The 27,474-nt window shown below is 42.5% G+C and overlaps 1 protein-coding gene across 2 annotated transcripts in view; it reads left to right on the forward strand.

Moving 5' to 3' along the window:
- The window catches only part of ank3b (ankyrin 3b), a 390,132-nt gene that overhangs the window by 212,304 nt on the left and 150,354 nt on the right, over positions 1-27,474 (forward strand). For both annotated transcript variants that reach the window (XM_072239211.1, XM_072239212.1), the window contains exons 9-14: positions 3,254-3,352; positions 7,962-8,159; positions 10,687-10,785; positions 11,887-11,985; positions 20,070-20,168; positions 24,511-24,708. In XM_072239211.1, the coding sequence (XP_072095312.1) occupies positions 3,254-3,352; positions 7,962-8,159; positions 10,687-10,785; positions 11,887-11,985; positions 20,070-20,168; positions 24,511-24,708 (792 nt within the window). The remainder of the gene's footprint in view (positions 1-3,253; positions 3,353-7,961; positions 8,160-10,686; positions 10,786-11,886; positions 11,986-20,069; positions 20,169-24,510; positions 24,709-27,474) is intronic.

The raw sequence follows: 27,474 nt of genomic DNA on the forward strand, positions 1-27,474 counted from the left end.
TTCGCCACCACTTACTGTCACGTGACCACCAAAAGGCAATAGGTACATATGGCCTCAGGTTTCCCTCTGGGATGCCAGAAATATGAGTTGCCAAAGCAGCAGCAGCAATAATTATAACATATAGTTACAATACTCCTAGGCAATGGGTTGAGTAACCTGCTGTACAGGGCCCAATTCATCCAAGTCTAGTTGTAACTGGGAAACATCCTGCTTTTTGGGATTAACATTACAGTATAGTGTAGGGGCCAGAAAGGTGACCAGTCCCTTTGGGCTATCGAATGCAACCCACCTGGGTTACAAAGCAAACGGTATAGCACATAAAGAACACCTGTAGGTATACCATCAATATTTTTCTTAGCAGGGACAGGAACATTTCCTTTCTACTAAGATGGGAAGAGGGACTCTTTGATACCGACTGCTGAGGTACAGCCGTCAACTACGCTGGGGCATTCCTAGTTCCATTCATTATGTGCTTAACGCTACTGCAGGGATTTAAAGCATCCTTAACCTGCATCTGTTCCGATCTACATCTGACCCTTCAAGTTGGGCCAATAGATTCTTAGTCTTTGCAACGGTCCAATTCTCAGCTGGCCCTAACAGAGTCAGCAAGATGCCTTTCCACTATGAGGGTCTCCATTCCATCAATCAGGTGCACATATCAAGTGAAAAGGGGATAGCCTCTTTATAATAAATGGCAGATTGTGTTGCCACATCACGGAGACATGAAGTACCCTCCAAGAGGGTTTTCCAAGGACGAGGAGACACATCCCAATCCAAAGGGGCAGAGTAGCGAGCACAGACAGCTCGTGTCACTGTTCAGCTCTGTCAGCCTATCCAGCCTGCAATTCAGCCAGAAACAGTGGGTCCATGGTTAATGATCCAACTGAATCAATTTATGCACATTAAAAACAGTTGGGAGGCTCCTAAATCCCACTGGCAGGTGAGCCAGCTGGGCAAGGATTCCCCTGGCCACTGACGTAGACTTTGGGCTACCTCCTGTAACTCAGTGGTAGTGTAGCTACGGATAGTGGTCTCTGTGGTTGTAAGGACAGCCGTTAGAGCTTGATTTTGTTCATCAGCATTCCAGCATTCCTCTTTAACTTTTACATGTTCGCCTCGATTATATTGTATTGTCCCCATCCAAAACATCATCATACCAGATATCCCCGTCCCAAGTATCTGCGTCCCGATCCTCCTGCAGAGCTATAGATCGGACCATTACTGCATCCACCGTCATACAGCTGCAATGCATGCGGCACTTTTACATTACCGTAGCCAATCTACATGCCATGGCAACTTAGTACTCGGCGCGCTCTTGTGCCACGTATGCCATTTCGCTTAAAATAGTGCTCTCAGAACTCCGAGGCTAACTCGCGCTGCAGTTGCTTGATTTCCTCAGAGAGTTCAGCCGTTTCAATATTTAACTGCCACAATGCAGTCATAAAAATTCACCCGAGAGGCAGAGACCCTTTTGGTGACAAAAGCTATACATATGCTTAAGGCATTGTGATACTATACTTGGAAGCTTAACGTCAGACATTTCAGCCAATACCTTTTCCCGGTATTTGGGAGGACCCCATTTACTCAGAACTCTTGGGTATGTTTCGGATATAGTATTGCTTGACTTGCTTGTCCATCTCCATCTTTCCCTGGACCCTGCTCGCAGTGCCAAAGTATAATGAGCTGGATTAATTAGATCCAACTATTCGAGTGTTCAAGAGGTATGGTACTAAGTATACAAACACAACAAAGTAACTTGAGCCTAATTTAGCACAATTAAACCACACAAAATACTGCATAGCAAGACACAAATATTTCCATAAAGATTTCTTTAAGGCACAAAATTTCAGGGCTCACGATTCTTTGTCACCACTTGGTTGTTGCCAGCATCAGGCGAACTCTGAATTCCAACTCACTCATGAAACCACCCCTGGGTCTCAGGCACTGATCGCAATCTTGGTCTGGGTGAAGTCCAACAAAGCGAATATATTCACAAGGCACAGGCACGGAGAGATAGACAAACTCTTTGGTCTTTTGCCTCGTGTCTTTTTTCGAACACGTTCTGTGTCCATTAACACTGTGTTCATCATACCCTCAAAAATCAAATAGACATTGTAATGGTCACTCCGTATCTGTTAGCCCACCAAGGTTTTGCACACAACTGTCCTTTGGACTATAGAAGGGTATTAATGTTTGCGTATAAGTGATAAGCCCAAATGCAGACAAACACTAAGAAAGAATTCATCAACTCAGCTCTCAAAGTGACCAGTAGATGTTTAGTCTCTAACAAACATTCTACAGACATTAACAGATCTACACTGTTTATCTTGTACAGACACTTCACAAACACTACCCACTATCAGACCCTTTATACTACAAGATCAGAAGGAGCTAAATTGTCATTTTATCCTTCAGACATTCATCCAATATTTTACAGAATTTAATCTGACAAGACTTCCCTACGCTATATTCCATCTGCCACTTTGTTGCCCATTCTCCTAGTTTTTCTAAGTCCTTCTGCTCATCATTGTCTCACAGAACAGCTGCAGGAAGGCCTTAGACATTGGAAGCCATGTATATGTGGAAGTGTGACTGTGAACATTCCACAGGACTTGAATGCCAAAGCGTAGTCAAATGCAATGAGACCTATTGTATCTACAAATCCTTGCTGTTTGTGCGTCTTGTTTCGAGGCTATCGCCATCTTCCAGTTGCTGGACTCAACCACTCGTTACTACTTATTATGTAATATGTTCAACTAAAACTACTGTGTTAAGAAATTGCAATCATTTTCAGTGGTGATCAGTGAGCAATGGTGAATCGGTGGTGATCAATGTGCAATGGTGAGTCAGTGGTGACTGGTGACCAATGCATATTGTCGAAGAGTGGTCATTGTGGTAGAGATTATAGTGTAAGCAGATTTTATTTATTTATTTAGCAATACAGCACAGTAACAGGCTCTGCTGGCCCTATGAGCCCATGACACCCAATCACACCCATGTGACCAATTAATCTAGTAACTTGTATGTCTTTGGAATGTGGGAGGAAACCGGGGCACCCGGTAGAAACCCTTGCGGTCATGGAGAGAACATACAAACTCCTTACAGACAACGTCAGGAATTGAACCCAGGTCACTGGCATGGTAATAGCATTATGCTAACCGCTACACTACCGTGCCACTAATGTATTTTTTACTATTTTACCACAATGTATTGTTTTTAAAATTTGGCAATAATGCTGTAATTCTTTTTCCAGGATGGCTTGACACCTCTCCACTGTGCAGCAAGGAGTGGGCATGAGCAGGTGGTGGAAATGTTGCTCGACAGAGGAGCTCCAATCCTTTCCAAGACAAAAGTAGGTCATTCTTCATTCAATCTGAAATAGTTTTATTAGCTTAAACACATGCCTTAAAACACATTCTTTTGTTTGCAAAGTATTGGGTGAAAACATTGGCAACATTACTGAGAGCAGCAAGAGAAATCCAGAAATGTTCTTGTTTGCTGGTTGAAACATTTACAGCAGATTTGCCAATAAACATAGTGCAATTGGCCTGGATCCTATGTTCATTATAATGTTGCAGGGACAAGGCAAAATGTTTTTCATTAAACAGACAATTTGGTTTTAAAAGGAAGGTTGATATTTGAAGAAAGATCAAACTGCTGGAGAAACTCAGGAGGTCAGGCGGCATTTGTAGAGGGAAATGAACAGTCAACGTTTTGTATTGAGACCTTTCGGCTGGATTGCTGAGTAGAGACGAGATAGGCTGTATAGGGAGGTGGAGAGTGGAGGTTCCAAGAATAGGCAAAACAACAAGCAGATCCAGGTCAGGACGTTGGTGGGTAGTTGGAATTGGAAGAGTGAAAATAGCAAGAGTTCGGGAGGTGATAAGTGAAGGCAACAAAGGCTTCAGATGATGGAATCCGACAGAAAAGATGGATGGACCATGAAGCCAAATAAGTAAGATGGGATGGGCAGTTGGTAACAGTGGAGGAGTGTGTGGAAGAAGGGAAAGAAACAGGCTGATGGAAGGCAGGGTTGGGTGGAGGAGAAACTGGTTAGAACAGAAGGAGAGAGAAAAATGACAGAAGGGGAGTAGATGATCTGAAAATGGAGAAATCCATGTCCTTGCTGTCATGTCAGCTACCCAGGTGGACTATAAGGTGCTGTTCCTCTGGTTTGCATTAAGCTTTACCCTGGCTGTGCAAGTGGCTGGAAATATACAGACTATTATGGGAATAGGGGAGGAGGACCATCAGCTGGGAGTTCCAGATTGTCTTGGTGGGCAAAGCGCACATACTTTGCATGGTGGGTACCTAGTCTATGCTTGTTCTCACCGATGTCTAGGCAGCCACATTGAGAACACTGAATGCAATAAACGTGGTTGGCAAAAACCCATCTGAATCTTTGCTTCAGCAGAAAGGGCTGCTTTTAGGTCTTTGGATGCTGGTGAAGGAGGAGGTGTAGGCTCAGCTGCTTCACTTCCTATGTGGAGAATGCTTGCAGAGAAGGGGGAGTGGGTGGATAGGGATCAACAGTCCAGAGAGTCACAGAGGGATTAGTCCCCATGGAAAGTGTGGGGGTGGAATGTGGCTAGTGGTGAGAACCTGGTGGTAATGTCGAAGAATGATGTGCTGAATGTATAGGGTGGTGGGATGAAAGCTATAGGGAAGGGCAAGGACCAAGAGAGCTCTATCCCTTTTCTATCTAGGGTGAGATAGGGTAAAATAATATTTGAACATGTTTCCACTTAATTAAAAGAGTGGTAGTTTAATTCTGGAATTGGGACAATTCTCATTTATATTTTTGTTGAAGAAAGGGAGTAGGGATAATCCTGGGAATTATAGACCAGTGAGTTTTACTTAAGAGGTGGGCAAGTTATTGGAGAAGATTCTCAGAGGCAGAATCTACAAGCATTGGGAGAAGCGTAGTTTAATGAGGGATAATCAGCATGGTTTTGTGAGGAGCAGGTCATGCCTCATGAAATTGATGGAATTCTTTGAGAATGTGATATTGATGAGTTAGAGCAGTGGAATTGGTGTATATGGATTTTAATAAGGCATTTGATAAGGTTCCCCATAGTAAGCTCATTCAGAAAGTCAGGGAGTATGTGATCCAGGAAAACTTGGTTGTGTTTACAAACTTGGCTGTGGATTAAGAATTGACTTGCCCATAGAAGGCAGAGGGTGGTTGTAGATGGAGTGTATTCTGCCTACAGGTTGTTGACCTGTGGTGTTCCACAGGGATCTGTTCTCAGACTCCTGCTCTTTGTGATTTTTATAAATGACTTGGATGAAAAAGTGAAAGAGTAAGTAAGTTTGCAGATGACACGAAGGTTGGTAGAGTTGTGGATAGCATAGAAGGCTGTTGAAAGTTACAACAGGATATTAACCTGATGCAGAGCTGGGTTGACAAGTGGCAGATGGAGTTCAACTCGGAAAAGTATGAAGTGATTCACTTAGGAAGATTGAATTTGAAGGCAGAATACAGGGTTAATAGCAGGATTCTTATTACCCTGGAGGAACAAAGGGATATTGGGGTTCACATCCATAGATCCTTCAAAGTCACTGCGCAAGTTGATAGGGTTGGTAGGAGATTTGAGTTCAAGAACCCCGAAATAATGCTGCAACTCTATAAAATCCTGGTTAGACCACACTTGGAATATTATGTTCAGTTTTGGGTGCCTCCTTATAGGAAGGTTGTGGAAGCTTTACAGATGGTGCAGAAGAGATTTACCAGGATCCTATCTGTATTAGAGAGCGTGTCTTATGAAGATAGGTTGAGTGAGCTAGGGGTTTTCTCTCTGGTGAGAAGGAGGATGAGAGGTGACTTGATAGAGGTGTACAAGATGATAGGAGGTATAGATCAATGGATAGCCAGAGACTTTTTCACAGGACAGAATATGAGGGGGCATAATTTTAAGGTAATTGGGAGAAAGTACAGGGAGGACGTCAGAGTAAGTTATTTACACAGAGAAAGGTCAGTGCATGGAACGCCCTGCTGGTGGTGGTGGAGGCAGATACACTTGGGACATTTAAGAAACTCTTATACAGAAATGATAGAAAAAATGGAGGGCTGTATAGGAGAGAAGGGTTAGGTTGATCACAGAGTAGGATAAAAGGGCTGTAATTAATGCTGTATGTTCTGTGAAAAGGGATGAATTTCGGTATCTCTTATGGTTATTAATTGTTGTTATTTCCAACCTGTGTGATGGCCTGATGACACTAGAAGCAGTGTCAACAACCATAGGAAATGGGAAGAGAATTCTGGGAGATCCTGCTTCCTATTAATATGAAGGCTGTACCTGCTGAGCCTGTGTGAGCTGGTTCCCATGAGCAGGTTAACTCAAGGTGACTCACTCAGTAGAATAATAACCTACTGACACCACCATCAATACTCAGACTTACAAGTGGGGGTAGTAACAGTTGTTACAAACCCTGCATCATCACCTCCAGGAGAGCATCAGAAAGAACAAGCAAGAAAATTAGAGAGTGAACTGAATAATAGAAGAGTTGTTTTTCTTTGTTTGTTATGTCTGGATACCATTTCTATGGTCATTTTAAGCGCTGTGACTCTTGGATTCTGTGGTGAGGATATCTTGCATTGTGCTGCTCATATTGTACAAAACCCAGTGTGAACCCAGAGAATCATATTTCCTTTCAGTGTCAAGAAAAATGTCATGCTGAATTCACTGAGAGAACTTGCCTTTTAATGTGCATTGGATTTTGCCATTTTCTAAGTTATTTGTAAAGATTTTAACTTACTCAGGTTACTCTGATTTCAAGTTACCCGACTGTCTTTTTAAAATTAACTTCATTGTTCAATTTGAATTACCAGATACTGGTGTTTATTTTATTTAATTTAAATTATTTTAATTTTATTTAAAGATACAGTGTGGAACAGGTCCTTCAGGCCCGATGGGCTGTACCACCCAGCAACCCACCTATTTAACACTAGCATAATCACAGGACTATTTTCAATGACCAATTAACCAACTAACCAGTACGTCTTTGGATCATGGGAAGAAACTGGAGCACCCAGAGGAAACCTATGTGGATCACATGGAGAATGCCCAAACTCCTTACAGACAACACCGGAATTGACCTCTGAACTCCAGAACACCCTGCGCTGTAATAGCGTTGCGCTAACCGCTACACAACCATTTTAGCATCATTGTTTGGAATAGTTGAGAACTGACAGTCATTGCAAGTTCTGAATAAGCATTGACATTTCAGCATGTGATCCCGGGATCCTTAATAAATAATTAGAGTGTGGATCTCAGTACTGCAAGAAGTAGTTCAGGTTAAAGCTGATTAGAGCTGATAATCACGTGAGTTAAAGTTATGCTACTGTAGTAATAAAGGTGGCCCGTGAATACTAGATGAAATACTCTGGGATAAAATGCCTGATTTTATTCTATTGTATTGGGTGCTACACTAGTGTAACAGGTTTTTTTTTGTTCCTCTCCATGCCCCGTGCAACAACATTGCCATTTCTTTAGCATTTGTCTGTTTTTTTACGAGGCCGAGTTGCTACAGCATGCAAGGAGCTGGCTGGATTTGAACCCGGGACCGCTCGCCTCGAAGTCTGGTGCAGATGCCACTACACCTCCGGCCGGCAACGTTGCAGTTAGTGCAACGCTATTACGGCTTGGAGAGTTCCAGTTTGGAGCTCAGTTCTGGCGCTGTTCTGTGAGGAGTCTCTGTCCATCCTCCCTGTGGAACGTGTGGGTTTTCCCTGGCTGCTTCGGATCCCTCTCACAGTCCACTGATGTACTGGTCATTGAAAATTGTCCCATGATTAGATTAGGGTGAAGTAGGATTGGTGGGGCGGCGTGCCTCAAAGGGCCGGCGGGGCCTACTCCATGCTGTATTGCTAAATAAAATAGTGTTGTTGATGGAATGTAGTGAAGCAGTGGTGAACAAGTGGCTCTGTGTTCATTGGTGACGTGCTCCTGCCCTACTAGAATGGCCTATCCCCTCTGCACATGGCAACACAGGGAGATCACCTGAATTCCGTGAAGCTGCTGCTTCAGCATGACGTGCCTGTAGACGATGTGACCAATGACTACCTGACAGCACTGCATGTTGCTGCACACTGTGGGCATTACAAAGTCGCCAAGGTGCTGCTGGAAAAGAAAGCAAACCCAAATGCCAAAGCACTGGTAAGTACTGAGTGTGACTGAAAATTCTGTCCATCTTACTAACGTTACAGCTCAGTTTGCACAGTTACGGCTTTTTCTGCATTTCAAAACTATCGCAACAGACTCTATCCTGCCTCTACAAGTATTTAGAAAGAGTCATCAAATTAGTCCCATTCTCTCCTTTCTTCTTGCAATTATTCATGTTTTTTTAATAACACTTGTGTTTGAATCTTCTTCCACAGATGAATGTATGAATTCTATCCATCAAGTCAAGATTCTGTCTGTTGATTTTGGTTGGTCTAAAAGCTCGGATGTATTATTCAAAACAGCAGAGGTCAAGGTTTAGATTTCATCCAATATCAAATCTGGGATCCTGTTATGTATAAATTGATTGCTACATATGACCATAAGACATAGGAGCAGAACGAGTCCATTTGGACCTTCGTCTGTTCTGCCATTCCATCATGGCTGATTTATTTCAATCCTATTTTCCTGCCTTCTGCCATAACTTGACACCCTTACTAATCAAGAATCTATCAACTTCTGCTTTAAATGTACCCAATGACTTGACCTCCATTGACCAACAGTGAATACACATCAAATCTACCAGAAAAGACATCCTTTCTTACTGAGAAGATTTCTGCATGGTATTTAATTTTAAACAGAAATACACTTTGGGATCTTTTTGCAGGATATAAAAGCAAAGCAATCCTATGGAAATTATTATGCACACAATCTTATAATAAAATACAATTTATGCATGCGGTGAGGACAGCTAGTGGCAAATGACGTGCATCATACCAACTTCTCTTCCAATTAATAGAAGCAAGAAGTTGATGACTAACCTTTCTAAGTCTAGATTCCAGAGATACTGCAGATGCTGGAAATCTAGAGCAATACACACAATGTGCTGGAGGAGCTCAGCAGGACAGGCAGCATCAATAGATGGGAATAAACAGTCGACATTTTGGGCCAAGACACTTCATCAGGACTGGAAAGGAAGGGGGAAGAAGTCAGAATAAAAAGCTGGGGACAGGGGAGTACGAAGTACAAGGTGGCAGGTGATAGGTGAAACTGGAAGAGGAGGAGGGGTGAAGTAACAAGCTGGGAAATTGATTGGTGGAAGAGATAAAGAGCTGGAGAAGTGGGAATCTGATAGGAGAGGACAGAAGACTGTGGAAGAAGGGGAAGGGTTAGCAGCACTCGAGAGAGGTGATAGGCAGGTATGAAGAGAAGGTGTGAGAGGGAAACAAGAATGGGGAATGGTGAAGGGGGGCAATTACTGGAAGTTCAAGAAATCAATGTTTATGCCATCAGTTTGGAGGCTACCCAGACAAAAGTCTATTATCTTCAGTCAAACATTCATCAGGTGTAGAGTTTTCAGGGTCCTTTGTTTTTAAAAATAGAGTTTGTAGGTTAGGTATCTGAAGTCGCTTCAAGGAAATATTACTGGCCATTGACTAGTCTCCAAAATTATTCCAATGTGAAGACTTTCCAGAGTGATGCATGAAAGGGACAGTCTTCAGTATATCACAATTCTGTCAATATCAGTAATTGTGTCTTGTCTCTACAAAAATAAAATCAACAAATAACATGCTTTTAATGGTAAAACAGGTGTAAATAGTTTGTTGTGGTTTTATAGGCTGAAATCGAATTCCATGTAGTTCCATTTTCAAGTCCTACAAATGTTAACATTCGAAAAGAAAAATAAAAGTAAAATATTTGGCACAAATAATGATCCTTTAAGCCAGCTTTAGTGGATGGGGCTTTCTATGTAATGCTTAAATGTAAATTTGGCCTGGGGCGCTCCTCAGATTTCTAAACAAATAAAAGTAGGAATGGGCACAGCCTGGGAAGCAGGAAAGAAACTGATAGCCACACAATACCTTTAGGAACAGAGGAGGAATCAATGTCACTGTGCAAGAGGGGCAAGAGTGCTCCTGTATCAGTTACTATGGATTCCCTTACAAATTGAATGTTGGAAATTAAGTGACCAGGGATGAAAGGAGCTTTTTAAGTAAGTATAAGGGGAAAGAAAAGAATCAGAGTGACTATACAATTCCAAGTACGTCCCTATGTTCAATCATTTCTTTTAAGTTCTATTTACAACTTCAACTTCCATTGCTTCTCCATGCCTTCAGATGATAAATTGGAATTCCTTCCCTAAACACGACTGATACTCTTCTGTACTCCCTTCCTTTAAGATGCTAGTGAAAGCCTGTCTCTTAATTTGTGTTTTTGTTAGCCACCTTTTGCTTGTCATGAAATTGTGCTCCATAATGTTTCTATAAAGTTACTTGGAGTGTTTCGCTAAGTTAAAAATGCAGAATATGTGGAAATTGGTATTTATAAAGCTGTAAAACGTAGGAGATGGGGGCAACATAAACTTCATTCCTTCATATCTTTTGTTACATTCCAGTAGAGTCAAAACCAGCACCAAAAAGGTGACATTTTTGATGAAAGAGGAAATCACCATTTTGAAATGGTCAGCTGCAAAGTTGTGATTGCAGAGTACTGAGTAATTAAAGAATCTTGAATTTTTTTGTAGAATGGTTTCACTCCACTTCATATCGCATGTAAGAAGAACAGGATTAAAGTAATGGATTTGTTGCTGAAGTATGGAGCTTCAATACAGGCAGTTACTGAGGTAACACCGACACATCCAAATATCACATGGGTATTGATGTATGCGTGTTTGTTGCAGTTTCTTATATATTGTTGTGTTTTGTTGCATTGCTACTTTTAAATGTATGCATTTCCATGTATTGATGTGGTTGACTCCTGATAGTTTTGTGAGCACTTTGGGTATTAGTGACAACATGCATTTAAATTGGTGCATTAATGTGCATGTATACATATTGTCTTCTTACTGTGGGGCTTTTTGTAAATTGTGCCTCAGTATTTTGAGAGCTGTTCTTGTTTGCTTATAGTTTTATTCCATGAATGCATGTTGTTATTTATTGTGCATATGCTTATAACATGTACTGATGTGAGTATGCATTGTGTGTAAGGCTAAATTGTGCATTGTTATTTGTATTTTGTTCATATTTTTATGTACTGATGCAGTTTTGCCTTTATATATCAGTGTGGTTGTACATTGATATGATTGCCATTTGCATTTGTGTCTGATGTGCTCGTACAGTACGTGTACTGATGCAGATTTTGTGGATTGTTCAGTTCACTTGTATAAATCATTGTTCATGTGTGTCTGTGCACACATTTTTTTATATAATTTCATGATTGTTTTTATATTTTTTATTTGTAGACCACGGCTACCCAAATTTAAGCCAGTGTGAACCGACCATCTGTATGTTCTGATTAAATGGTTGGCTTTGGTTTGGGACTTCATTATTTGCTTAGTAAAATTGCATGTCTGCTCTGATCTTAATCAGTTGCAATGCTCATACAACATGCAACATACGATTTTCTGCTTCTCTTTCAATGCCTCTGATCCTGGCTGAGTTACAAAATATTTTAAGTAGCTAGGTTCAGGTCAGTTTAGGTTCATGCTGGCTGTGGTTGGCTTGGGTTTTAATTTGATACCAAAATAAGTCTTTAGGTGCTGTTGAAAGTGGCAATCTGTGCGCCCATTGTTGTGCATGTGTATTCATGTATCTCTGTACTAATTTAGAGCGTGATATGTTTGAGCACGTGTGCATATGACCTTGTATGTATTGTTTGTGGTGAACATCCTCTTGCTGAAGAGCATGCTCTTTGTGATACGTGTGGCCCATTTTGTTCTCTGCAGTCGGGCCTAACGCCTATCCATGTTGCTGCATTCATGGGGCATGCAAATATTGTGACGCAGTTAATGCAACGTGGAGCATCACCAAATACAACAAATGTGGTAAGGAAAAATTTTGTCCATTTATTAAGAACAAGGAAAGGCTAATTTGTATGTTATAGCTGTACCCATAAAAAGAAACTTTAGATGTTGTATCAAGAGAAATGTGGGAAAATGTTTTATTTTATTATTCAAACCCTAAGGAAAATAACTGCTAATTGCCGCTTTTGCTATTGTCTTGGTCTGTGGTGGTGGATCGCTAAGTGATGGATTGTTATGACTAATCAATGTTTCCATTACTGTTGTATCATAAAACATTTTAAATGGAGGGAGGTGAACATAATGTTTCTTTTCCATCTTATTCTTGCAGTAATGCAAAATACATTTGAAATAACATATTTTTCTAAAATAAGGATGGAATGTGACCAGGTGTAATAATGAGAGAAAACTATAGCATCAGCAATGCTATTATTTGGAAGTGACATTAAATAAGTTAACACCATTTCTCACAAGGACATTAAATATCACAGAGAATAGCAGAAAATGTATCCCCATTGTCCTGACCAATTTATCTTTCAATCGGCACTTTTGAAGATAGACTAGCAAGTGATTCTCGCATAACTGTTTTGTGAGAATCCGAATCAGGTTCATTATCACTGACATATGTCTTGAAATTTGTGGTTTTGCAGTAGCAGTGCAGTACAATACATAAAATAAACTATAAATTACAAGAAGAAATATATAATAAATAAATTAATGAATGGATGGATGAATAGTGCAAATGGGTACATGGACCATTCGGAAATCTGTTCCTAGAATGCTGAATGTGTGTCATTGAGCTCCTGTCCTACCTTCCTGATGGTAGTAATGAGAAGAGGGATTATCCTGGGTGGTGGGGATCTTTAATGATGGATAATGCCTTTTTGAAGATGTCCTCGATGCTGGGGAGCCTAGTGCCCATGATGGAGCAGGCTGAATTTACGACCCTCTGCAACTTTTTCCAGTCCTGTGCAGTGACCCCTCCACATCAGATGGTGATGCAAACAGTTAGAATGCTGTAGATATTTGCTGGAGTCTTTCATCTTAACGGCTCCGTCTGTCTAAGTAGACAATGGATGCGCCCAGTCGGGGCGCAGACCTGGGCGATGAATATGGAGATCCTGGGCTGCCCAGACATCAAGATCCCCCTCTCAGCCTCACAGATGTGGTCCAAAGGAATGCGAAGCATACATTTGGCATCAGCTTGGCTGCAGGAGCTGCCGGGAGGTGATGTGATACGTCATCCAACCGCCTTAGGGGCTCCACTCTGAATTTGCGTAGGGTTTAGTCCTTAGCCTTCTCTTCTCCCGAAGATACCCACAAGGCAGTGGGATCTGTAACCCTGGAGCCCATACCGGGTACTGTCAGCTGGAGCCAGCTGAGCCCGGGACTCGTGTGAGGCAGGTTCGTCACACCCTGTAGTAGTGCCATATGGAGCCACTACCCACTCCCTTCTGGAGTCTTTGGTGACATACAAATCTCCTCAAACTCCAAATGAAATATCGCTTCTGTAGTGCCTGTTTTGTAATTGCATCAATATGTTGGGCACAGGAGGGTTTTCAAAGATGTTGACACCCAATAACTTGAAACTGTTCACTCTTTCACCTGCTGACCCCTTGATCAACCCCTGCACAGTTTGATGTCATGTTTTCTGTAGTATGACAAAATACTTCATTACATGCAATGCTTTGGGGGGCATTCTGCAGGGTCAGTAATGGTGCTATATAAATGCAAGCCTTTATCTTAAACTATTAATGATTGGAAAGCAGTCTCTCTTTGGAACAAAGGAAACTTGAGAGGAGATTTAACTGAGGTATCTAAAATATGAAAAGCTAATGGAGGGAGCATAGGAAGAACCATTTCTCAGCAGTGGTGTTAGTAATTGGTAGGCAGAGATTTAAATTAATTGGTATTAAGGATAGAGGGTAGTTGGTATTATAGTGGACCTAGATGTACACTTGAGCTGAAACCTAAATGAATTCAGATCAAGAGCTGGGATGTGGGAGTATTCTGCATAGTTTTGTTGGGCCAGCAATGGATCAAAGAGCATTCTTCCATGCTGCATATTTCTATAATTATGTAAAAAAATATAAAGAAAATGTGAAAGCAGATTTCCTCTTCTCATTCCCACAGTTTTGTTAAATGTCGCCAAGCAACCATCAGATAACTTAAAGGTCAGAGTCTTAGAGCAGGACAGCATAGAAACAGGCCCTTTAGCCCATCTAGTTCATGCCAAGCTATTGTTCTGACGATAGCCTTCTACCTGCACCTGAACCACAGCCCTCCGTACCCTTTACATCCATGTACTTATCCAAACTTCTCTGAAATGTTGAAATCAAACCCCCATCCACTTACTCTGGCAGCTCAATCCACACTCTCAACACCCTAGGAGTGAAGAGGTTCCCTCCATGCCCCTCTTAACTATTTCACTTTTCTCCCTTAACCTATGACCTCTAGTTGTAATCTCAGTGGAAAGAGCCTGCTTGTGCTTACCATATCTATACCCCTCATAATTCTGTATACCTCTGTCAATCCGTCCCTCATTCTCCTATGCTCCAGAGAATAAAGTCTTAACCTATTCAACCTTTCCCTATAACAAAACAATTTGCAGGTAAAATATTTTTATGCAGTGAGGTTGTCTCTTTGAAGTTCCCTGAGTTATTTTGGTTAATGCAGCCCCACACCAGATTTTGTTAAGCTCGGATTGAATAATTGAATTTACAAGGAATGTATCAGAGTGCCATCTGTGGGAATTTTGTTCAAGCTGAGTTCTGTATTTGATATGTTGCCTGAACTGTAGATTCAAGGAGGTTAAAATCACTAACACATCTTGGAAGAATTTCCCAGTGTTTTTAATGTCTCACTTCCTGAAAGCGTGGATCAGAGAATTAGGTGCAGATGTGGAATTTCGAGTCATTGAACTTTCCTCTGCCTATGCTTCTGTGATTTGGCATTCCCTATGATGATTCCACCAATTACCACCAACGTGTCACCTGTGGGACCGGAGAAGCCAACACACGCGACCACTGTTACACAACCATCAAGAACGCTACCATGCCAACCAACGACCACAATTTTGCAAGTCCGATAACTTGGCTGTACTTCTACTCTCAGCATACAGACAGACTGAAGACTATAACACCACTGGTGAGGACCACGAAGATTCAGTCAAGGAGGTCGAGGAGCACTTTCAGGACTGTTTGGATTGGTGGAATGGATAATATTCAAGGATTCATCTTTGGATCTGAATGAATATGCCACAGTTGTCACTGACTTCATCAAGACCTGTATGTAGGAGTGTGTGCCTTCGAGAACAAACCCAAACTGGAAGCAGTGGATGAACCATGAGATTTGCAGTCTGCTGAGGAGTAGATCTGTGGCATTCAAGACTGGTGATTCAGAACTCTGCAAGAGGTCTAGGTATGATCTATGAGAGGCTATCTTAAAAACAAAAAATGCAATTCTGAATGAAGCTGGAGACAGAATTGAATGCATGTCAGCTATGGCAGGATTTACAGGCGTTACTTCTAGGTGAAACCTGACATAAATAGCTGTGATGCTTTATTTTCAAATGAGCGCGATGCTCTTTTTGCAGAGTTTAAAAAAAAGAATAAAACTATACCTGTCCGAACCCCTGCAGCATCTGGTGACTCTGTGATGATCTGGTGTCTCAGAGGCTGACGTCAGAACATCTTTCAACAGGTTGAACTCTCACAAGGTGTCAGGCCCCGTGCACTGAAAATCTGTGCCAGGCAACCGGCTGGGGTGCTCAAGGACATTCTCAATCTCTCACAGTTGCAGTCAGAGGTTCCCACCTAGTTCAAAATGGTATGAATTATGCTGATGCCCAAGAAGAGCAGCGTAACTTGCCTCAATGACTAATCACCCGGTAGCGCTGATATCTACTGTGAGGAAGTGCTTTGAGGGGCTGGTCATTGCTAGAGTTAACTTCTGCCTAAGCAAAGATCTGGACCTAATGCCATTTGACTACCACTACAATAGGTCTACCGTGGCTGCAATCCTGGTGGCTCCCCACTTGGGTTTGGACCACCTGGACAAAAGGTGCAGTTTATAGACTACAGGCTCAGCATTAATCACCATCTTCCCCTCAGTATTAATCAACAATTTTCAAAACCTGGACCTCTGTATCTTCCTCTGCAACTGGATCCCTGACTTCCTCATCGGAAGACCATAATCAGTGAGAGCTGGAAATAACATCTCCTCACTGACAGTCAACACAGGTGATTCTCAGAGATTCTAGCTTAGCCCACTGCTCTACTCTCTCTACACCCATGACTGTGTGGCTGGTTAGGTACGTTTGCCACTGTTGATGGCAGAATCTCAGATGGAGACGAGGCACATAGAAGTGAGGTAGATTGGATGGTTGAGTGCTGTCGCAACAACTTTGCATACAACGTCACAGAGACCAGGGAATTGATTGTGGACTTCAGCAAGGAGAAGTCAGGAGAACACGTCCTAGTGGAAAGGGTGAGCAGATTCAAGTTTCTGGATGTCAACATTTCTGATGATCTATCCTGGCCCAAGAAATTATGAAGAAGGCATGCCAGCAGCTCTACTTAAGTAGGAGATTGAGGAGATTTGGTATGCTCCTCTAGACTCCAGCAAATTTCTACAAATGTACCATGGAGAGCATTCTAATTGATGCATCAGTGTCCGGGATGGAGGCACCAATGCACAGGATTGGAAAAAAGCTGCAGAAGGTTAGAAGCTCAGTCAAATCCATCAAGAGCACTATCTGCACCATCGCGGGAAATATTCAAAAGGCAACGCCTCAAAGTGATGCATCCATCATTGAGGACATTCACCATCCATGACATTCCCTATTCTCCTCAGAGAGAAGGTGCAGGAGTTGAAGACACACATTCAACATCACATCTCTAAATGGACCATTAAACCATGAAGACTACCTCATTATTTCGCTAACAACAGAAATTCTGCAGATGCTGGAAATTCAATCAACACACATCAAAGTTGCTGGTAAACGCAGCAGGCCAAGCAGCATCTCTAGGAAGAGGTGCAGTCGACGTTTCAGGCCGAGACCCTTCGTCAGGACTAACTGAAGGAAGAGTGAGTAAGGGATTTGAAAGTTGGAGGGGGAGGGGGGGATCCAAAATGATAGGAGAAGACAGGAGGGAGAGGGATGGAGCCAAGAGCTGGACAGGTGATAGGCAAAAGGGATACGAGAGGATCATGGGACAGGAGGTCCGGGAAGAAAGACAAGGGGTGGGAGGAACCTAGAGGATGGACAAGAGGTATATTCAGAGGGACAGAGGGAGAAAAAGGAGAGTGAGAGAAAGAATGTGTGTATAAAAATAAGTAACAGATGGGGTACGAGGGGGAGGTGGGGCATTAGCGGAAATTAGAGAAGTCGATGTTCATGCCATCAGGTTGGAGGCTACCCAGACGGAATATAAGGTGTTGTTCCTCCAACCTGAGTGTGGCTTCATCTTTACAGTAGAGGAGGCTGTGGGTAGACATGTCAGAATGGGAATGGGATGTGGAATTAAAATGTGTGGCCACTGGGAGATCCTGCTTTCTCTGGTGGACCACAGTAGAGGAGGCCGTGGATAGACATGTCAGAATGGGAATGGGATGTGGAACTAAAATGTGTGGCCACTGGGAGATCCTGCTTTCTCTGGCAGACAGAGTGTGGGTTTCCTTCCACCCCCCCCCCCTTGTCTTTCTCCCCGGACCTCCTGTCCCATGATCCTCTCATAGCCCCTTTGCCAATCACCTGTCTAGCTCTTGGCTCCATCCCTCTCCCTCCTGTCTTCTCCTATCATTTTGGATCTCCCTCTCCCCCTCCAACTTTCAAATCCCTTACTCACTCTTCCTTCAGTTCGTCCTGACGAAGGGTCTCGGCCTGAAACGTCGACTGTATCTCTTCCTTGAGATGCTGCCTGGCCTGCTGCGTTCACCAGCAACTTTGATGTGTGTTGCTCATTATTTCGCTCTCTTTTTGTACTCCCTATTTATTATATGCCTTATTGTAACTTATAGTCATTACTTATGTATTGCTCTGCACTGCTGCCACAAAACAATACATTTCAGGACATACATCAATGATAATAAACCTGATTCTGACTCTGATTCAGTGGCACAACCAGAATAACTGCAACTTTAGTGTTCTGAACACGTTAGATTAAGTAAACTATTTGGGTTACTGAATTTCAACTTGTTAAACTGAGATCCCATGACCCCACAAAAGTCAACATAAAAAAATCCCACAGCATTGTGGAGGGAAGGAGAGCTCTCTTGACCATGATTTGTCCATTCACTGACACCAAAGATCTGGCCACACATCTCCTTGCTGCATTTGAGACCTTGCTTTGTTACCTACAAGATGAGAAATATTCTATCACACAATGGTTTTGGAGTGGTCTGTATCTTATGTAAGTGCATTTACTTTTCTTCAGAGCTTGGTACAGAATATTTTTCCATTTTAACTCTGGGACTCCATTTTGTGGATCAATAACCAAGTCCAAACATTTCATTAACAGCAATAAACACAGATGAAAAGTGCTGGTGAACGCAGCAGCCCAGGCAGCATCTATAGGAAGAGGTACAGTCGATGTTTCAGGCTGGGACCCTTTGTCAGGACTAACTGAAAGAAGAGATAGTAAGAGAAATCTAGTAAGAGATAGTAAGAGATAGAAATCTCTTACTATCTCTTCTTTCAGTTAGTCCTGACGAAAGGTCCCGGCCCGAAACATCGACTGTACCTCTTCCTATAGATGCCCGCTGGCCTGCTGCGTTCCACCAGCATTTTTTGTGTGTGTTGCTTGAATTTCCAGCATCTGCAGATTTCCTCGTGTCTGTGTTTTTAAATTAACAGCAATAGTTTATTTTCATGTTTAATTAATAACACCTTTAGCTGGCAGCTGCTATTATGAATGGACTCCTTCCCAGAAGGTATTTACAGACTGTTACATCCACTCTGCAGTAAAGACTGCGTCCTAGCTAGAATCACCCTCTGTGCCTCCATATTGAATGTCTGCAAACTGCTGTTGCCTTGTGCAAAAGTTGGAGATCATGGACTACTTTAAATAGAAAGTTTGTTGCTCCAGCTTGAAAACAACTAGGTTAAAGGCAAACCACGGGAATTTGTGACTGCAGTATGACCTGGAACATCTGTTAATTGAATCAGTATGAGCACTGGGGGAGCATGGTATTTCGGTGGATTTTTTTTTTGTTTCACTCATTCTTAGGATCTGGATGAGCTGACAAAGCAAGGGTTTATTGACCCAAGAAGATGGCAATGAATCTATCTGGTAAAGTTGTTCATCACAATTCTGTTGAGGGTGTCGGACGCAATAACGTGTTTGTACAGGCCACCTTCAGAACATTATCATTCACACTAGTGGGGAATTGGACTTGCACGTAGACTGGGCCGAGGTGTGGATAACGGTTTCCCCTCCCTGAAGGATGGGAACACAGCCATGAACAGTTGGAAGACCAGGGTGAGAAATTTACTACTGGGGCACTGATGGATTAGGGAGACACAATGAGAAGTTGCCTTTAGCAGAGGCAATATAAAATTGCAACCCCTGCCTATGCCCCTGCTTTGTAAGACCTGGAGTTTAGGGTCATAAAGAGATCCAGCATGGGAGCAGGCACTCTAGCCCACCAGGGCTGCTGTGACCATCCATTTACACTAGTCCTACATTAATCCCATTACATTATTCTCTTCACTTTTAAACTCCCCCAGCACATTTAACCTCTCACTCACAAACATGGGGGATAGTTTACTCTAGTCGACCAACCTACCAATTCATTTGTCTTTGGGATGAGGGTGGAAACTAGATGAAATCTGCACAGTCACAGGGAAAATATTCCAACTACACACAGGTAGCATGTGAGTTGAGGATTGAACCAATGTCCCTGATGCAGTAAGACAATGACCTCCACCAGTGGCACCACCTTGCTGCCAGGATGCCAGAGCCGAGCAATAGCTGGGTGCCGGCTTCCTACACAGTCAGGATATGGGCTGGAGAAATGGTACTCTGAAACAGGCACTCTGCTGAATTTGGTTTTAAATTGTGAATGATATAAAATTTATTTTGTGTCCTTTATGTACTATTTTTCAGAGAGGAGAAACTGCACTACACATGGCTGCCAGGGCGGGCCAGGCAGACGTGGTCCGCCATCTGGTCCAGAATGGAGCTCAGGTGGAAGCCAAAGCCAAGGTAAAGTCAAAATAAAATTGAGCCACTTACTCAGAAAGCCTGGGAACCCAATTTCAGCCTCAGAGAAATCACGCGTTAAAGGAGGTGAGCAAAGATCGAGTAGGGTCCTCTCCGGCTTTTTCTGCAGGTGCAACACATACAAAATGCTGGTGGAACTCAGCAGGTCAGGCAATGTCTATGGAGAGGAGTAAATAGCTGTCCTTTCGGGCTGAGAATCTTCATCAGGCTGTGGCCTGAAATGTCAGTTGTTTATTCCCCTCTTCAGATGCTGCCTGACCTGTTGAGTTCCTCCAGTATATTGCACGTGCTGCTTTGGATTTCCAGCATCTGGAGAATCGCTTGTGTTTATGTTGTGCTGCATGTAATGTACCATGACATTACTTTAGGCAATATTGTCCCATTACATATATCAGTTCTCAGTGAAACCAGAGGCTTATTCAACAGGGCTCAGAACTCAGCTGGCTTCTAAAGCTGCCACTGAACAATCCTAATTACACTTCTTTGCCTTTTGACAGCAACAAGATAATGGAAGTTGACACCCAACAGAAGGGGACTAATTCCTCTTACAATGAACCATTATAATTCTTTGACTGAGAGCAAAGCACAGAACCATTGGGAAGCATTAAGTGATTAGGTATCTTAAATTAAAAGGAATAACAACTCCAAAATTGGATGGCACGATAGTGTAGCAGTTTGCACAACGCTTTACTGTGTCAGCTGTAAGACCAAGGTTCAATTCCCACTGTTGGCTATAAGGGGTTTATAATTTTCCTTGTGACCATCATTCCCAAAATGTACAGGTTAGGGCTAGTAAATAGTGGGCATGCTATGTTGGCACTGGAAGTGTAGCAACACTTGCAGGCTGATCTCAGCACAATCCCCGATGCAAGCAAAGCATTTCACTGTATGTTTCAATGTTTAAATTTTAAAACTACAGCATTGATATGAAAGATTTCTACTTTATGATGGGTCAATAGAAAATTATGGAAGCATCAAATTTCTCTCTGCAAATGGGTTTCGGTTACTGTTTTAAGATGTTTCAATTTCAATCAATATTTATAAATGATAAATACAATCTTTATAAAATTGCCCAAAGTGCCATTGGTTAGCACTGACATCTTGTGGACCAGTAAACATAGATTATTGATATGCAAAGACACAGGGACACCAATAATGTAGGCAAGCAGTCAAAGAGATTATACAAGCTATTGATGATGAGACACAGATACACGTAGCTTCCAATCAACCTGATCACAGTTAACAGAGTCCATTGGCAGTGCATTTTCTGAGTTTCAGAAAGGGAAAAGGATTTGGAAATGACTGTCAGCCATATACTGAAAATATCTGGCCCATAAGCTGTTATTCAAAGTAAATTTATTATCGTATGTGTCCCCAGATACGACCTTGAGATTCACTTTCTCGCAGTAGGACAAAGAAATACAATACAATTATTAAAAAACTACACACAGACAAACAACCAATGTACGAAAAAGACAAACTATGCAAGTACAAAAGTAACAATAATTAATACCACTGTTAATTCATAACAATTAGACAAGTATGGTAATGTAATTACAGGGCACTGACGACCAACTCAGAGGTCACACTATCGTAATTGGTTTCACAATGGCATTTTTGGTGGTTGTCCATCGTGTCCGACAATGACAGGAAACCTGTGCGGGAGAGTTTTTAAAGTGGAAAAGCTGTTGCAGTGGGGCAGTTCCATGCTGTCGACCTTAGAAGTCCGGGTCCGATGGTATGAACAAGCATTACAAACTAGGGTCTTCCTTGGTAGCAGTGGATGACCATGGCATCTTCTGTGCCTTGTCTCGCCCTTCGCTCTCCACGGAGCGTTGCAGTACCACCTTCCTGGCCATTGGATCTCACCCGCCCAGTTCACCAGAGCTGACTTCATGTGCTAGGACAGGCATGTCCCTATCTCTCTGGGCTATGAAGCCACCGGCTACCCTCACCTGGTTTAGCCCACCTGTCGAAGCAGTGTATCGGGTGGTGGCTGCTGTCGCATGCAAACAGCTACTTGGAGCCACAGGTGAGAGCTGAGTATCCATTGGGGTCCAAGGGAAAGTCACCTGCCCTGGAATGGACATGACAAGCCCCTTCACTAGAGTTGCTACCCCTCCTTGGACACACCATACACCCCAATACAATGGTATTAGTCAATGTAAAAATCTTTTATGGGTAATTTGTTTGAGCAATGGAATGGAAAGCTGTTGCTTCTAACTAATGGTGAAGCATTTAGGGAATTATAGCTTGAAAGAAGTTTCATGAAACTTACCTACTCCTCAAATTGAAAAATACTGAAATTATAGAAATATGTAATCCAGGCTTTAAAATAATGAAATACCCAATATCCAATATTAATATATCAGTTAGATAATGGACATTAATGAAGAGAAATCTTGTAAATCTCAAAGAAGGGTTAGGATTATACAAGCTTCATTCCACATTCAAATGAAGTTTTGATGTTAGGTCACCAGGGCACCTCTAAATTGAAATTGGATCAATATTTGCAGAGAAATAGACTGAAGATTATAGAGATGGAATCATACAACACATAAAGAAAACTATTTAGCTTTTGATGATCATCTAACTACTTTTTAAATTATTTTGAAGTGCTCCTGTTGTTTTCCCTTGCACCTCGACAGTCTTTCCTCTTTGATTATAGATTCATTTCCAGGTATGAGCAGAAGTACTTACTTATATTTCCCTGAGAGGTTAAAGGTTTATTATTCCTCAGTATAAGAGGTGAGCAGGTTTCAGGACTGGGAAGTTCGTATCAGAATGATCATACAGACTGCTAACGAAGCAGCCTAATTCCAGATTGTTCAGTATTTCTTGTCTGTAAATAACACATAATGATTTCCACCAGCCCTTTTCCAATGGTTTGATCAGGGTGGGAGAAGGCGATGGGAGCAAAAAGGTAAAATCCTTCTTTGAATGTTGTAATGTTCTCAATTACATTCAATTTAAGTGATTACTTGATTGAGTGGACCTATCTACTGATTAAACCTTCAGTGTTTGGAAAATGTTGTTCATTGGTATCAAGTTTTAAGTTCCTCTCCCCACCATCCTCACATTGCCTCTACAATATCTCCAACCCCAAACCACAATGGAACCTTTGTGGTTTGAAATTCTTTTGCAGAGTTCTACTCCAGAAACATTTTTTGTTTAAACAGTCCTCACATATTTCTGTCAGCTTCATACATGGAAAAAATACCAATTGATGCACTTCAGTATGTGTAAATTTCTGTGCAATAATCTTGATTTGACATGATATAAGCAGTAATAATTCACTCAGGATTCAAACCGTTCTTGGCCCGGACCTCAGGTCCAGGACCTTGTGCTCCACTTCTCTGGGGGGTGAAAAGATGTTTGTGCCCTGAGCATGTCTCATATTGTTTTCAGGAGTTCCAACAGTTTTGATACAACTCTAATCCTTTCCCAACAAGAAAAAGGACAGAAAGGAGGTGGGAAAAGAAGAGCTTGGGTTAGAAACTTGTTTTTGGAGTAGGAGATTGGCAGTCTGTTTTGCTCTGTAATATTTTTTGACTAAATTTATTGGTATAGAATATACACCAGACTTTATCTGATTGGCATCTATCCATCACCCTGCACATTTATTCCCTGCAGCAAAGACGATTCAGTGTGTACTATGTACAAAGTATGTAGGCACAATTACTCAGCTGGACTATTCTGACAGCAACTCCCAGCCCTGCAGCTTTTGCCTCAAGTGCTTCAGGCCCATGGGAACACTACTGTTTGCATGTCCCCTTCCAACCACAAACCAACTTCACTCGCAACTATAAAGTTTTTCCCTCAACGTCGCTGTATCCAAATCCTCGAATCCCTTATACAATCCACTGCCACCAAGGAAGACACCGGTTGCGATGACTTCTTGCCTCACTGCAGCTGGACCTCTGAGGTCAAGAGAATGGACCTACCCCAATTCCACTCTGGAAACTCTCCCACAAAAGTTTCTTCATGTAGGTCAGTCCACATTCATGCACAACAGAACAACTGCACAAATCTCGTTGCCGGGTACGATGGACATCCAGACAATCAATGAGTCATCTTCGTATTCATGTCTTGTCACTTACACTCAGCTCATGAAAAACTAACAAGTTCTTTAAAAAGTTTAGAATGCTAATTGAATGTTGGCTATTTATTTCCGTATCAAGCACAAAAGCCCATTTTATATATTTAATCGGCACAAATTTCAGGTGATGTAAGCGCTGCATGTACTGTACCCGTTGTTTTGCTTGGCAGCCGTATAGCCAGATGTTCATCAAAAATACCTTCTGCCTTTCTTTATCATACGCAGGATGACCAGACTCCATTGCATATTGCATCTCGCTTGGGGAAGGCCGACATCGTGCAGCAGTTGTTGCAGCATGGGGCATCTCCGGATGCAGCTACGACCTCTGGCTATACACCACTGCACATCTCAGCTCGGGAAGGTCATGAAGATGTGGCATCGGTCCTATTGGAACAGGGGGCTTCGCTCTCTGTGAATACCAAGGTATTACAGCTGAATATTTGTATCTCTTCCCATATGTATACAATAGCCTGAAATAAGGGGAACAAGCTCCTACATCTGCAGCACGCTACCACCCACACTGGACCCCCTACAATTCGCCTATCGACACAACCGATTGACAAATGATGCAATAACCACAGCTCTACACACCGTCCTGACACGCCTGGAGAAGAGGGATGCTTATGTGAGAATGTGATTCTTGGACTACAATTCAGGATTCAACACCATAATTCCCTCCGGGCTCGAGAAAAAGCTCAGAGACCTCGGCCTTCACCCTGCCTTGTGCCGCTGGATCCTGGACTTCCTGTCAGATCGCTGGCAGGTGGTAAGAGTGGGTTCCCTCACCTTTGCCCCTCTGACCTCAACACAGGAACCCCCCCCCCCCAGGGCTGTGTCCTAAGCCCCCTTCTTTACTCTCTGTATACCCATGACTATGTCACCACCCACAGCTCCAATCTGCTAATTAAATTTGCAGATGATACTACATTGATTGGCCTTATCTCAAATAATAATGAGGCAGCCTACAGGGAGGAAGTCATCACCCTGACACAGTGGCGTCAAGAAAACAACCTCTCCCTCAATGTCGCTAAAACAAAGGCGCTGGTTGTGGACTACAGGAGGAATGGAGACAGACCAGCCCCTATTGACATCAATGGATTATGGGGTTGAGAGGGTGAACAGCTTTAATTTCCTCAGTATACACATCAGCGAGGATCTCACGTGGTCTGTACATATTGGCTGTGGGGTGAAAAAGGCACAACAGCACCTCTTTCACCTCCGACAGTTGAAGTTTGGTATGGGCCCCCAAATCCTAAGGATTTTCTACAGGAGCACAATTGAGAACATCCTGACTGGCTGCATCACTGCCTGGTGTGGGAACTGTACTACTTCCCAAAATGGCAGGACACTGCAGAGAGTGGTACAGACAGCCCAGCGCAACTGTAGTTGTGAACTTCTCACAATTCAGAACATTTACCGAGACCGGTGTGTAAAAAGATCACTGGGGACCCAAGTCACCCCAACCACAAACTGTTCCAGCTGTTACCATCCAGGAAACGGTATCACAGCATTAAAGCCAGGACCAACAGGCTCCGGGACAGGTTCTTCCACCGGGCCATCAGACTGATTAATTCACACTGGTGCACTTGTATTTCTATGCTATATTGACTGCCCTGTTGTACATACTATTTATTACAAATTACTATAAATTTCACATTGCACATTCAGACGAAGATGTACCCTCAAGATTTTTACTCCTCACGTATTTGAAGGATGTAAGAAATAAGGTCAATTCAATTCAGTCTCCTGGAGAAACTCAGCAGGTCAAATGGCATCTGTGGGAGAAAAGGAATTGCCAATGCTTCCGATTGAAACCTTCATCAATATATACAAGAGATTGTGCAGATGCCAAAAATCCAGAGCAACGGGCACAAAATGCTAGAGGAACTGTTCTGATACAGGGTCTCAGCTCAAAACGCTGACTGTTTATCCTTCTCTATTGATGTTGTCGAACCTGCTGAGTTCCTCCAGCATTTTGTGTGTGTTGCTATGCAGGTTTTAAACCTGAAATATTGACCCTGTGCAGGTTTTAAACCTGAAACATTGACAATTCCTTCTCTCCCACAGATGCTGCTTCATCCACTCAGTTCTTGCAGCAGATTGTTTGTTACGTGTGGTATTCCTAAATAGGGGATGGCTGGGAAATTGCACTAGTAATCTACTTGAAATTGTATTGGTTGGAAATGGATTGTACATTGTCCAAATCCTTCAGCTATACATTGACATTTACATTTAAAAGACTAAGGAGCTGGTGGTGGACCTGAGGAGGGATAAGGCACTGGTGACCCCTGTTTCCATCTAGGGGGTCAGTGTGGACATGGTGGAGGATTACAAATACCTGGGGATACGAATTGACAATAAACTGGACTGGTCAAAGGACACCGAGGCTGTCTACAAGAAGGGTCAGAGCCGTCTCTATTTCCTGAGGAGACTGAGGTCCTTTAACATCTGCCGGACGATGCTGAGGATGTTCTACGAGCCTGTGGTGGCCAGTGCTATCATGTTTGCTGTTGTGTGCTGGGGCAGCAGGCTGAGGGTAGCAGACACCAACAGAATCAACAAACTCATTCGTAAGGCCAGTGATGTTGTGGGGATGGAACTGGACTCTCTGACAGTGGTGTCTGAAAAGAGGATGCTGTCCAAGTTGCATGCCATCATGGACAATGTCTCCCATCCACTACATAATGTACTGGTTGGGCACAGGAGTACATTCAGCCAGAGACTCATTCCACCGAGATGCAACACTGAGCGTCATAGGAAGTCATTCCTGCCTGTGGCCATCAAACTTTACAACTCCTCCCTTGGAGGGTCAGACACCCTGAGCCAATGGGCTGGGTCCTGGACTTATTTCTTGGCATAATTTACATATTAATTACTTATGGTTTTATATTGCTATACTTATACTCTGTTCTTGGTTGGTGCAACTGTAACGAAACCAAATTTCCTTCGGGATCAATAAAATATGACTATGACTATGACAGAAGAATGTGTGTACCATAACTCGGGGGTGAGGTGGTGTAAAAAGTACTCTGCAATGGAACATGATTATTCCTAGGTGCTTTTCTAACTCATTGTATTTCTTGAAGTTTTTAAGCATGGTAACTGTTAGCATTTTATTAAGAAAGTTAGAGAATGATTTATCATCTAAAATGAGCATTTGAGAAAGTTGTGCATTACTTCTCCCACAAA

This window comes from Mobula birostris, chromosome 21 (assembly GCF_030028105.1).
Source record: "Mobula birostris isolate sMobBir1 chromosome 21, sMobBir1.hap1, whole genome shotgun sequence".
NCBI classification, from domain to species: domain Eukaryota; kingdom Metazoa; phylum Chordata; class Chondrichthyes; order Myliobatiformes; family Myliobatidae; genus Mobula; species Mobula birostris.